The sequence below is a fragment of the Salmo salar genome, chromosome 08 (assembly GCF_965601325.2).
Source record: "Salmo salar chromosome 08, fSalSal1, whole genome shotgun sequence".
Classification (NCBI taxonomy): Eukaryota; Metazoa; Chordata; class Actinopteri; order Salmoniformes; family Salmonidae; genus Salmo; species Salmo salar.
In genome coordinates, this window is record NC_138298.1 from 13,165,015 (window position 1) to 13,178,493 (window position 13,479).

The following is a 13,479-nucleotide window of genomic DNA, read 5'->3' on the forward strand; positions in this document are numbered from 1 at the left end:
TAGGTTACCCCCCCTTGGGTCACAGCTCACACCTTTTTCAAACGCAATGTTCTTGTTGTCCGCTTGTTTTAGTCAATTACAAAACTACATGGAAGAAAAGTACAACATGCCTAAAGATTACTTTTCAACACTGCCTGCTCCTGAATGTTCTGACTACTTAGAAAAACGTAATGTTATAGGGCTTCCCTCATGATGGTGAAAGCTAGCTACCGACAAGAACATTAAGCTAGCCAAGACCAACAACACAAACAAACGGACTACACTGCTACATGTAGTGAGTGGAGTTACAAACGGACTATACTAAATAAGTTTAATGTCATACCTGTGATTAAATGTTTTCTACACAGAACTACAGTGAGGGGAAAAAAGTATTTGATCCCCTGCTGATTTTGTACGTTTGCCCACTGACAAAGAAATGATCAGTCTATAATTTTTATGGTAGGTTTATTTGAACAGTGAGAGACAGAATAACAACAAAAAAATCCAGAAAAATGCATGTAAAAAATGTTATAAAATGATTTGCATTTTAATGAGGGAAATAAGTATTTGACCCCCTCTCAATCAGAAAGATTTCTGGCTCCCAGGTGTCTTTTATACAGGTAACGAGCTGAGATTAGGAGCACATTCTTAAAGGCAGTGCTCCTAATCTCAGTTTGTTACCTGTATAAAAGACAGCTGTCCACAGAAGCAATCAATCAATCAGATTCCAAACTCTCCACCATGGCCAAGACCAAAGAGCTCTCCAAGGATGTCAGGTAACAGATATCTAAGTAATCTAACAATTCCCCCAAAACTACCTAATACATACAGATCTAAAGGGGTGAATGAAAATATGTACAAGTAGGGTTGCAAAGGGTTGGAAACGTTCTAGTAAACTTTTGGGAATTTTGCTTAAATTCATAAAAAGTTAGCTTATAACAGTGAACCTTTTTTGTGGGATACACAAGGCAATTCTAGGTCTTGTGGCATATTTTTGTTAAACTATCCCCAATTCAATGGAATTACAACCCTCTGCATGCACAGTACAATCTTCACATGTACAGCTGATTCTCAAGATCTTGCACACTAATGAGATGCTATTGAGCCCACACTACTACACTGTCTGAGCCAAGGACTACATGCTTTCTGGTAAGTTTTGATTACAATACTGGGTGGGGTGAATATATTTTATGACATACATGATTTTTTGTTATTAACTAGTAAATAGTAGCCTACAGCAAAGTGGGTTTAAATCATTTCTAACTTAACAATTTCTGCAAATTAGTTTTTGCTACCATGTGGGTTTTAGCTTGCTTGAGCCTGCTAACTGAGGACTGTTAATTCACCTGTTTCTATACATGTTTAATTTGAAAACATTTATCTTACAAAGGAGTTGTTTAATCTAACTGCTTAACTATTTATCTGTACATGGAATTGTATTTAGTTATTTTTTACTCATTTGTTTCTAATCTTTACAGCAAAATGTCACGGACACTATCTGATGTGTAGAGACATTTCACTGCAGCTAATGTATAAGGAAAAGCTGTGTACATTTGCAAATACTGTGCCAAATCATATGTAAAGAATGCAACAAAGATGCAGAATCATCTGACCAAGTGCATAAAGTTCCCTCAGCGTTCACAACAAGCAACCTCTGACAAAAGTCCCTCTACTTCTATTCAAGGCGAAAATGATCAATCGGACACCTTATCGATAGCAAACACTCATGGTCCTCCTGGAATCAGAAGGTTTTATTTGACTCAAAGGAGGAACATAGTCAGAGAAATGCTGATGAATGTCTTGCTCAAGCTGTGTATGCAACTGGTTCACCTCTGATGCTCACAGGCAATGTGTATTGGAAGAGATTTCTGAATGTTCTTTGCCCAGCATACACCCCTCCAACCAGACATGCTTTATCTACTCAATTTCTGGATGCACAGTTCAACAGAGTTCAAGTGAAGGTCAAGCAAATCATAGAGAAAGCAGACTGTATTGCAATCACCACTGATGGGTGGTCAAATGTTCGTGGGCAAGGAATAAATAACTCCATCTCCACCCCTCAACCAGCATTCTTCAAGAGCACAGACAAGGGACAACAGACACACCAGTCTCTACATTGCAGATGAGCTGAAGGCAGTCAAGGACCTTGGACCACAGAAGGTATTTGCACTGGTGACAGACAATGCTGCGAACATGAAGGCTGCTTAGTCTAAAGTGGAGTAGTCCTACCCTCACATCACACACATTGGCTGTGCTGCGCATGCATTGAATCTGCTCCTCAAGGACATCATGGCACTGAAAACAATTGATACACTCTACAAGAGAGCCAAGGTGAAGGGTCATCAAGTTATAGCAGCAATCTACCTCACCAAGCAAAGTGAGAAGAATAAGAGCACCACATTGAAGCTGCCCAGCAACACCCATTGAGGTGGTGTTGTCATCATGTTTGTCAGTCTCCTGGAGGGGAAGGAGTCTCTCCAAGAAATGGCCATATCACAGTCTGCCGATATGGACAGCCCCATCAAGAGGATCCTCCTGGATGAAGTATTTTAGGAGAGAGCGGTAAGCAGCCTGAAACTCCTGAAACCTATAGCAGTAGCCATTGCACGGATTGAGGGAGACAATGCCATCCATTCTGATGTTCAGACTCTGCTTGCAGATAAATCCTTACTGCCCGGCCCACTTCATTGTTTCTCCAAGCAGAGGAAACTGCAGTTCTGAAATACATCAAAAAGCGTGAAGACTTCTGCCCATACACGCCGCAGCGTACACGTTGGACCCCAAGTATGCTGACAAGAGAATCCTGTCTGGTGCAGAGATCAACAAGGCCTATGGTGTCATCACTGCCGTGTCTCGGTTCTTGGCAGTCTGACGAAGTACACTTCCAAGCAAGGGCTTTGGGATGGAGATGCAATATGGCAGTCGTGCCAACATATCTCATCAGCCACCTGGTGGAAGGGACTTTGTGGATCTGAGGCTCTTCCCCCTGTTGCCTCCATCATCCTCCAAATCCCACCAACATCAGCCACCTCAGAGCGCAACTGGTCCTTGTTTGGGAACACGCACGCAACAGGCTGACCAATACAAGGGTTGAAATATTGACGGTCATCCGGGCAAATTTGAGGCTTTTTGAGCCTGACAATGAGCCATCATCCACAAGGTTGGAATATGACAGTGAGGATGAGGCCTCAGAGTCTGATGTTCAAGAGGTGGACATTGAGGAGGTCCAGGGAGAAGACATGGAAGCCTGAGAGGAAGACAACCAAAGCTTTCGTTTCTAGACTATCATTTTACAGATGCATGTTGAAAACATTTTTGGGAGATGCGATGGATCATTCAATATTCCCTTTGTTTCTCCATATGATAAATATATCCAATGCAAAAAACATCTATATTTAAATGGCATTAATATTAATTTGCATATATTTCCGTTAATTCCCACAGAAAGTTTCCACCTCTGAATATTTGTCACGTCCTGACCAGTAGAGGGTGTAGTTGGGTCAGGACGTGGCAGAAGGGAGTAAGTGTTTTATTGTTTCATTTAATTTTGGCCGTGTGACTTCCAATCAAGCACAGCTGTAGAGGGTTGTGGTTGATTGGGAGTCACACATAAGTTGCCTACGTTTCCGTTGTGGGGTGTGGGTAATTGTGCTTGTCACTGTTGTTGCACCTGACAGGACTGTGTTGGCTGTCAGTTTTGTTGTTTTGTTAATTGCATAGTGTTCGTAACATTAAAAATGACGAACCCTAACTCCGCCGCATTTTGGTCCACTTCTTCCGTAGACAGCCGTTACAGAATTACCCACCAAACCAGGACCAAGCGGCGGAAGAGGAAGGAGCAGCAGGACTACTGCGTTATGGACAAATGGACATGGGAACAGATCCTGGACGGAGAGGGACCATGGACTCAGGCTGGGGATTATCGCCTCCCGCAGTGGGAGATTGAAGCGGCGAGAGCGGAGAGGCGATACTACGAGGAGAGAGAGCGCAACGAGCGCGAGAGGCAGCCCCAATATTTTTTTGGGGGGGGGCACACGGGACAGTCGGTGGAGCTGAGGTCGGAACCAGAGCCAGTCGGGATGACATTGGAGGTGAGCGAGGGCTATGAGACAGAGACTGTGACGGGGTTAATGGGAAAATTAGGAGAGAGAGAGATGAGAGAGCTGCTAGTGTGGTGCATAAAGTACGGCATTCGCCCTAATGAGCGTGTCGTGGGTATGATGTCACCTGAGGCAGCTCTCCATACTCGTCCTGAGGTGCGTGCTGGTTGTCTGGTAAAGACTGTGCCTGCGCCCAGAAACAGGCCTCCTCCATGTCTTCCCAGCCCTGCACATCCTGTACCTACGCCCAGAACCAAGCCTCCTGCATGTCTTCCTATCCTGGTCAAGCCCGTGCCTCCTCCACAGACCAGTCCTCCAGTGGGTCTCCCTATCCTGGTCAAGCCCGTGCCTCCTCCACGGACCAGTACTCCAGTGGGTCTCTCTATCCTGGTCAAGCCCGTGTCTCCTCCACGGACCAGTCCTCCAGTGGATCTCCCTATCCTGGTCAAGCCCGTGTCTCCTCCACGGACCGGTCCTCCAGTGGGTCTCTCCACCCTGGTCTCTCCTGTGCCACCTCCTCAAGCCAGGCCTCCGTTATGTCTCCCCAGCCTGGTGAATCCTGAGTCGGAGCTGCCCGCCAGTCAACAGTCGTCAGAGCTGCCCGCCAGTCAACAGTCGTCAGAGCTGCCCGCCAGTCAACAGTCGTCAGAGCTGCCCGCCAGTCAACAGTCGTCAGAGCTGCCCGCCAGTCAACAGTCGTCAGAGCTGCCCGCCAGTCAACAGTCGCCAGAGAGGTCAGACTGCCCTGAACTGCCGGAGTGGCCGGACTGCCCTGTTCTGCCGGAGTGGCCGGACTGCCCTGTTCTGCCGGAGTGGCCGGACTGCCCTGTTCTGCCGGAGTGGCCGGACTGCCCTGTTCTGCCGGAGTGGCCGGACTGCCCGGTTCTGCCGGAGTGGCCGGACTGCCCGCTTCTGCCAGAGGTGCCCGCCTGCCCTGATCTGCCAGGGTGCCCGGCCTGTCAGGATCAGCCCGAGTGGTCCTCCTGCCCTCCGGTCCAGCCCGAGTGGTCCTCCTGCCCTCCGGTCCAGCCCGAGTGGTCCTCCTGCCCTCCGGCCCAGCCCGAGTGGCCCGCATGCCTTCCGGCCCAGCCCGAGTGGCCCGCATGCCTTCCGGCCCAGCCCGAGTGGCCCGCATGCCTTCCGGCCCAGCCCGAGTGGCCCGCATGCCTTCCGGCCCAGCCCGAGTGGCCCGCATGCCTTCCGGCCCAGCCCGAGTGGCCCGCATGCCTTCCGACCCAGCCCGAGTGGTCCGTCTGCCAGGGTCAGCCCGAGTGGCCCGTCTGCCCGGCGCAGCGATCGGCGCCAACAGAGTGGGCGACGCCGAAGGTGGAGCGAGGTCCACGTCCTGCACCTGAGCCACCTCCAGGATAGGTGGGTTGGGGAGGGAGGGTGTAGCACAGTGCCGTCGGTGACGGCAGCCACCCTCCCTTCCCTCCCTTATTGTTTAGGTGTTCCTTTTTGTTGGGGATTTTTTTTGTGTTTTCCTTTTTGTAGGTGCATCCCGGGGTCTGCACCTTGAGGGGGGGGTACTGTCACGTCCTGACCAGTAGAGGGTGTAGTTGGGTCAGGACGTGGCAGAAGGGAGTAAGTGTTTTATTGTTTCATTTAATTTTGGCCGTGTGACTTCCAATCAAGCACAGCTGTAGAGGGTTGTGGTTGATTGGGAGTCACACATAAGTTGCCTACGTTTCCGTTGTGGGGTGTGGGTAATTGTGCTTGTCACTGTTGTTGCACCTGACAGGACTGTGTTGGCTGTCAGTTTTGTTGTTTTGTTAATTGCATAGTGTTCGTAACATTAAAAATGACGAACCCTAACTCCGCCGCATTTTGGTCCACTTCTTCCGTAGACAGCCGTTACAATATTCCCCAAAATGTGCAACCCCACATGTAAGTATATGGATGAGCGATGGCCAAGCGGCATAGGCAAGGTGCAATAGATGGTATAAAATACAGTATATACATGTGATATGAGTAATGTAAGATAGGTAAACATTATGAAAGTGGCATTATTTAGAGTGCATTGTATAAAGTGACAAGTGATCCAGTGGACTCTTTCACGTCTAGGTAAGGTTAACCCATACGCTTTAAAGCAGCAATCAGCAGTTGAAACAATTACAAAGCGTACTCCCCACTACTGTTTCTGTAAAAAGAGGGGGGATGCAGCAGAAGAAATGTAACCACTCAAATTCAAAATCTATAGTTTTAATCATGTTTTGAGGCTATACAGTGTTTGTTTACATTTACTTTGTTTACAGACATTGGAGTAAAACAAGCTATATTTTGGGTTCTGATGGGGTATATCTGTTGAAGTAAGCTGATGAGGCACAAGTTACATTCTTCAAGAATCAATGGGTACTTATCTTTAAGTACAAAAATGGATGTAGCAACTGCTGATTGCTCCTTTAAGATAAGCTTGGGTTAATTTAAAATTGAAACATTGAATGGAAACACACGCATACACACGACTGACAAAAGCAATGGGCTTCGAGACAGTAGGAAGAGCATGCAGGAAGTCCCCCTTGATCAAATAAAATGTTGTAGCTCAAAAGGTCAAAGGTCACGGTCACGTTCTAAAGGTCACTCGCCTGGGGGAGTCCTCATTCCGCATGCAGTTGGTGAGAGCAAAAGAGAGGGAGCTGAGAGGGGAGTGCAACACCATTACCATTGAGTGTACCTGCAAACTGCCGGTCGCCGTTTCCGCGGTTACCAAACTTGGTGACCAGCTTTCCGTTGGGCTGGAAGATGAAGACGCAACACCCCTTGTTGTCCACGATGATGACGTGGCCGTTCCTGTCCACCGACACGCCTTTGGGGCCCATCAGCTTGCCCGAGCCAATCTTATTCTGAGATAGAAGGACAGTGGATAATACCCCAGTATTTCTGTTGGTTATTTTATATAAAGAAATAACAAACAGGTTCTCGTAAGTTAATGTTTCAGGCTGACATTTTCAATTCAGGCTAACGTCAAAGTCTCATAGTGGCATGGGAACATATTTTTCAGGTGCCGCTGGGTAGAAAAAGACTAATCAAGTCAGAAAGCATACCCACATTGAGTTATCCATTATCAGTAAGCATCAGCCATCCAAAGCATCACTTAGGATAAAGCAATTCTGACAGCAGCTATTAGTTGATATGATGGAAAAGACTGGAATCCAAACTGAATAGCCCTCCATTTCAATATATTTTCACTTCAATGAAGTCTGGACCTGCTCCAACAGAGAAGCACTCGGACCGACAATTGGGGCAGCTAGAAAGCAGCACAAAGGATTTCAATGAAGGCAGGTCCAGACTGAGGGTTCCGAATCCAGACTGAATCAGTAAAGTGGAACAGAGCGATATCTAGTGGGGATTCCAGGATAAATGACAGCATTGTATAAACTTTGAACTCACCTTGAACTTCCCATCGCTGGAGAAGATGCTAACCCACTTGTTGTCGTAGTCGGCTATGATGATGTCACCGCTGGGGTGGACCGCCACTCCAGTGGGCCGCTGCAGTTGCCCTGGAGACCGTCCACGCACTCCAAAGCGACTCTTGAATAGACCGTCATTAGAGAAAATCTGCGAAAGAAACACGGGGCCGAATCAAATGACTGAAGATGATCTGATTGTCAAAATGCTTTGAAATATAAAACTTAATGTCAATGAATAGTCAGGGCTCTTTTTAATAAAAATTAAATTGTATTTGTCACATACACATGGTTAGCAAACGTTAATGCGAGTGTAGAGAATAGTAAAAATAAAGCAAAACCTACAGTGGTGGAAAAAAGTATTTGATCCCCTGTTGATTTTGTACATTTGCCCACTGACAAAGAAAGGATCAGTCTATAATTTTAATGGTAGGTTTATTTGAACAGTGAGAGACAGAAAAACAACAAAAATATCCAGAAAAATGCATGTCAGAAATGCTATAAATTGATTTGCATTTTAATGAGGGAAATAAGTATTTGACCCCCTCTCAGTCAGAAAGATTTCTGCCAAGACCAAAGAGCTCTCCAAGGATGTCAGGGACAAGATTGTAGACCTACACAAGGCTGGAATGGGCTACAAGACCATCGCCAAGCAGCTTGGTGAGAAGGTGACAACATTTTGGTGCGATTATTCGCAAATGGAAGAAACACAAAAGAACTGTCAATATCCCTCAGCCTGGGGTTCCATGCAAGATCTCACCTCGTGGAGTTGCAATGATCATGAGAACGGTGAGGAATCAGCCCAGAACTACACAGGAGGATCTTGTCAATGATCTCAAGGCAGCTGGGACCATAGTCACCAAGAAAACAATTGGTAATACACTACGCCGTGAAGGACTGAAATCCTGCAGCGCCCGCAAGGTCCCCCTGCTCAAGAATACATATACATGCCCGTCTGAAGTTTGCCAATGAACATCTGAATGACTCAGAGGACAACTGGTGAAAGTGTTGTGGTCAGATGAGACCAAACTGGAGCTCTTTGACATCAACTCGCTGTGTTTGGAGGAGGAGGAATGCTGCCTATGACCCCAAGAACACCATCTCCACCGTCAAACATGGAGGTGGAAACATTATGCTTTGGGGGTGTTTTTCTGCTAAGGGGACAGGACAACTTCACCGCATCAAAGGGACGATGGACGGGGCCATGTACCGTCAAATCTTGGGTGAGAACATCCTTCCCTCAGCCAGGGCATTGAAAATAGGTCGTGGATGGGTATTCCAGCATGACAATGACCCAAAACACATGGCCAAGGCAACAAAGAAGTGGCTCAAGAAGAAGCACATTAAGGTCCTAGAGTGGCCTAGCCAGTCTCCAGACCTTAATCCCAAAGAAAATCTGTGGAGGGAGCTGAAGGTTCGAGTTGCCAAACGTCAGCCTCGAAACCTTAATGACTTGGAGAAGATCTGCAAAGAGGAGTGGGACAAAATCCCTCCTGAGATGTGTGCAAGAAACATTTGACCTCTGTGATTGCCAACAAGGGTTTTGCCACCAAGTACTAAGTCATGTTTTGCAGAGGGGTCAAATACTTATTTCCCTCATTAAAATGCAAATCATTTTATAACATTTTTGACATGCGTTTTTCTGGATTTTTTGTTGTTATTCTGTCTCTCACGGTTCATTTACATTTACATTTAAGTCATTTAGCAGACGCTCTTATCCAGAGCGTCTGGTGTTCAAATACACCTACCATTAAAATTATAGACTGATCATTTCTTTGTCAGTGGGCAAACGTACAAAATCAGCAGGGGATCAAATACTTTTTCCCCCCCACTGTAGGTGTGTCACGATCTCTATCTTCGAACTCCCGATCATAAATAAACCAAGGCGCAGTGTGCATTGAATTCCACATCTTCTTTAATGAAAATGAAACTCAACAAAACAACAACACAGGAGAACAACGAAAATGTGACGTTCTGGGGCTGCTCAAAGGCAGCTACACAAAAACAAGATCCCACAACTCAAGGAGGGAAAAAGGGCTGCCTAAGTATGGTTCCCAATAAGAGACAACGATAGACAGCTGCCTCTGATTGGAAACCACACTCAGCCAAAACAAAGAAAGAAAAACTAGATTGCCCACCCCACATCACACCCTGACCTAACCAAACTAGAGGAAAATAAACGTCTCTAAGGTCAGGGCGTGACAAAGTGTGTCCCAACTTTTGACTGGTACTGTAAATGGGATAAAATATTAGAATGAAAGAGTAACAGTAGAAAAGTATTTTACCATCCCTAACTTGTATTCATGAAATAAGAAATGATGTGCTCACTCAAAATGAATGTGTGCTGTAGTAAATAAATGAATTAAAACCTTTGTCAATTTCCATTATTCATCTGGTATTCAAGCCATGTAAATCCACAGATCAACATCGCAAATCTACAAAAAAACCTCAAGACACAAGTGCCTGTATGTTCATTTGATGGAACATATTCTCAGCCCTTTTCAACTCAAATGCATTAAAGGGAGGACGAACAGCTGATGTTTGGTCTCCATGGAGATGACAAAGTGCAGCTCTCACCAAGCTAATTATGTTCAATAGCGATGATGAGTCATTGTGCTCAGCCTACCAGCATCCCACAATTCCTTCAGATATTTCCCTCAGGCCAAGAGAATAAGCATAATCTGTTTGTTGATCCTACCCTGAACAACTGGCATCATCTGAATATAAGACAGAGGCACTGTACACTGTACAGTGTTAACCACTTTGAGATGTAAACTCAATCTATTATTGCAATCCATTATATGACTGCTAGTTATCTTTTGAAGCCAAATGATTTTAGTGAGGTAGTTGGCTGAACTACATTTGTGTGACAAGTAACCTTGCCTTGAGACCTCTGTTAGCTCTAACAGTAATGCCTGAGCATTAGCTCAACAGGCCTTGGTCAAAAGCAGTGCACTAAGAAATAGGGTGATTTTTGGGATTCAGTCATGGTCTTGAGTCGCATCAATGACATGGGTTTAATTAATGATCTATGAAATAGAGCTAGAGATGGCATTCTCCAGCCAGTTCCCTTACCTGGACACACTGGTTATTGCTGTCTGCTATCAACACCTTGCCTACTGAGGAGGCAGCCACACCCTGTAGATTGGTGAATTCCCCTTTGTTTCTTCCCTTTGTACCTGGAAGGCATGAAATAAACAAGTGTCAAATTCCCCCGTGATGCTTATTCATCGTATGAGTGTAGATTAAGAGTTTCCAAAGTGAAAACATTTTGACATATGATTTTTTTTTTAAGGTGAACTATATTATTCTTACATTGGTCAGTTCCCGGAGTAACTTTTTTCCAATTCCACCCATGTATAACTTTGACAAGTAACTCATAACATATTAGTGTTGTCATGATACTAGAATTTTGACTTCGATACCAATACCAGCTTTAGTATCATGATACTCAATACCATCACAATAATCGACACCAAAATGATACCACAGCAACAAAAAGGTATATTAGCCAAAGTCACTGAATGGCACTTGATCCAGACAGAGAAACTCAGCTACAATCGTTTGGCATCTTTTGAGGGTTTTTTTTACATCAAAATGTTTGAATCAATTATACAATCATAAAATCAATTTGACTTTGTTTTTACCAATCTAAACTACATAACACAAATGGTAATAATTTATTTAAATGGTAAATCTCTATTGTTAAAATTAGGCCCCGTGTAGCTCAGTTGGTAGAGCATGGCACTTACAACGCCAGGGTTGTGGGTTTGGTTCCAAAATGTATGTACTCACTACTGTAAGTCGCTCTGGATAAGAGCATCTGCTAAATTACTCAAATGTAAATGTAGCCTAGGCCTATTTACAATACAGGGGAATGCATAATCAATAGGAGACCAATAAAGTGAATGAATAAAGTTTTGGTGGCAATCAGCTTTGAAATCAGTACATTTTGCATTATAGTTTCCATATTAAATCACAAAGTACTACTGTAGTAAATTGATGTTTGCTTCCGCTGTAAACTAGCAAAGTTAGCCTACAACGCTTGATGCTACCCGTATCTTCTTGCATTTTAAAGTGTTCTAGCCTGTATGGACATTGTTTTGAGAACAGTAATTAACAGTTTCAACATTTCAACATGCCGTTTCGCATTATTCAAGTTTGTTAACTTGTGTGCAGAGTGGGGAGCTAACATGATGCAGTCCAGACTCCCAGTGCAGGCTAGCAATGAGTAAGTGTAGCAGGCACGGTACACGCCTCACACTATAACGGGACATCGCTGAACTGATAGAGTTGATCTACTGAACGTATTACTGAACGTAACCAAAATTCAAGTACCAAACCAATTTTCATGTTCTAGTATCGAAAAAGTAACGACGTTTCGGTATACCGCAGTGGTGGAAAAAGTACCCAATAGTCATACTTGAGTAAAAGTGACGATATCTTCATAGAAAGTTACTCAAGTAAAAGTGAAAGTCACCCAGTAAAATACTACTTGAGTAAAAGTTTAAAATTATTAAAAGTTGCTAAAATACGCTTAAGTATCGAAAGTAGAAAAGTATAAATAATTTCAAATTCCTTATAATAAGCAAAGTAGACGGCACCATTTTCTTGTTTTAAAAATGTACGGATAGCCAGGGGCACACTCCAACACTCACACATTATTTAAAAAAAGATGTGTTTAGTGAGTCCGCCAGACCATAGGCAGTAGGGATGACCATATGTTCTCTTGATAAGTGCGTGATAAGTTCATGTCCTGTTAAGCATTGAAAATGTAACGAGTACTTTGGGTTGTCAGCGAAAATGTATGGAGTAAAAAGTACAATATTTTCTTTAGGAATGTAGTGAAGTAAAAGTTGTCAAAAAATATAAATAGTAAAGTACAGATACCCAAAAAAACTACAACATATAATTATGTATTATGTGAACTATCCCTTCTAAATGTGTTAAACACCAATGATAAGGCAACCATTACCGATCCTGAAAATTTGGTCATCTTCGATGGGGTTCTCTTTCCTCTTCCCCGTGCTGTACATACTGGCTGGCCTCCTGATGGCCTTCTGCTTGACGTGGCTACTCCCTGGCGACTTCAACCTCTTCTTAGCGCTCTCCGTACTGGGCGACACATCCGCCGACTTTGTCGCTTTAATCTTAAAGGGACTCCCCTTAATATGCTGGTCATACAGACGCAGCGACAGCGTCAAACTACCCTCTTTCGGCGCTGTGTACAGATACTCGTACGTCCCGTTCTTGTTGTCCAGTATCTCGCCGTCGCCCACGCTACCGTCCGGCGTGGCGATCTCTGCCGTGATGTTGGCTTTCCCCATCTTACACAGCTCACCGTCCTTGTCCTTGGTCGTGATGGTGACAGAGGTGGGCAGGCCCGCTACGCACTGCCTCAGGCCCTCGCCTGTGGCCACAGTCTCGGACGCCACGGCATTTGTGGTAACTATAGTACCCAGGTTGTGGATGGACTTCTTGAGGCCCTCTGTCTCCACTAGGAAGTCCAGCTGGTCATTCTCACCGGGCTGGAGGGGGAGCCCTTGGCTGGCCAGCTCACTGAGCCGCTCGCTCATCTGCTTCTTGACGAGCAGGACCTCGGCCTCGGTGCCGTGGCTCAGGGCCTGTTCAGTGAAGTTGCAGCTGCTGTTGATGCCATCCTGGCCCTGGAATAACGTGTCCAGCTGGGCTTGGAGCACCTGAGAGAAACACGATGTAGAGAGGGGAAAAGAGTAAGGGGGTGGGATAGTAGAGAGGGTGAGGGCGTAGAAGGGTGTCAGGTGGGTGTGAATGGAGAAGCACATGTGGGCATGCAAACATCTGTCAGTGTGAGGGGCTGACAACACACACACGTGTAAACACTGTATACAATCTGTCAATGTACACACACGGACGCATGTGCACACACACATATATACAATCTGTCAATGTACACACACAATCTGTCAATGTAAACACACAAACATCTGATCAACAAACACATTCACCTAACA

General features: G+C 45.1%; 1 protein-coding gene across 5 annotated transcripts in view; it reads right to left on the bottom strand.

Annotated features, from left to right (window-relative positions):
* Positions 1–13,479, bottom strand: part of LOC106610021 (tripartite motif-containing protein 2) — a 63,647-nt gene that overhangs the window by 14,100 nt on the left and 36,068 nt on the right. For 3 of the 5 annotated variants that reach the window (XR_014393060.1, XM_014209123.3, XM_014209125.3), the window contains exons 6-9: positions 12,462–13,185; positions 10,562–10,665; positions 7,470–7,637; positions 6,742–6,922 (exon numbers count right to left, since the gene is read on the bottom strand). Coding sequence is in view for 3 of the 5 variants with exons in the window: in XM_014209123.3 (XP_014064598.3) it covers positions 6,742–6,922; positions 7,470–7,637; positions 10,562–10,665; positions 12,462–13,185 (1,177 nt within the window). In the remaining 2 variants the exon portion in view is untranslated. The remainder of the gene's footprint in view (positions 1–6,741; positions 6,923–7,469; positions 7,638–10,561; positions 10,666–12,461; positions 13,186–13,479) is intronic. The other 2 variants (XR_014393061.1, XM_082978383.1) reach the window with 1 other exon arrangement.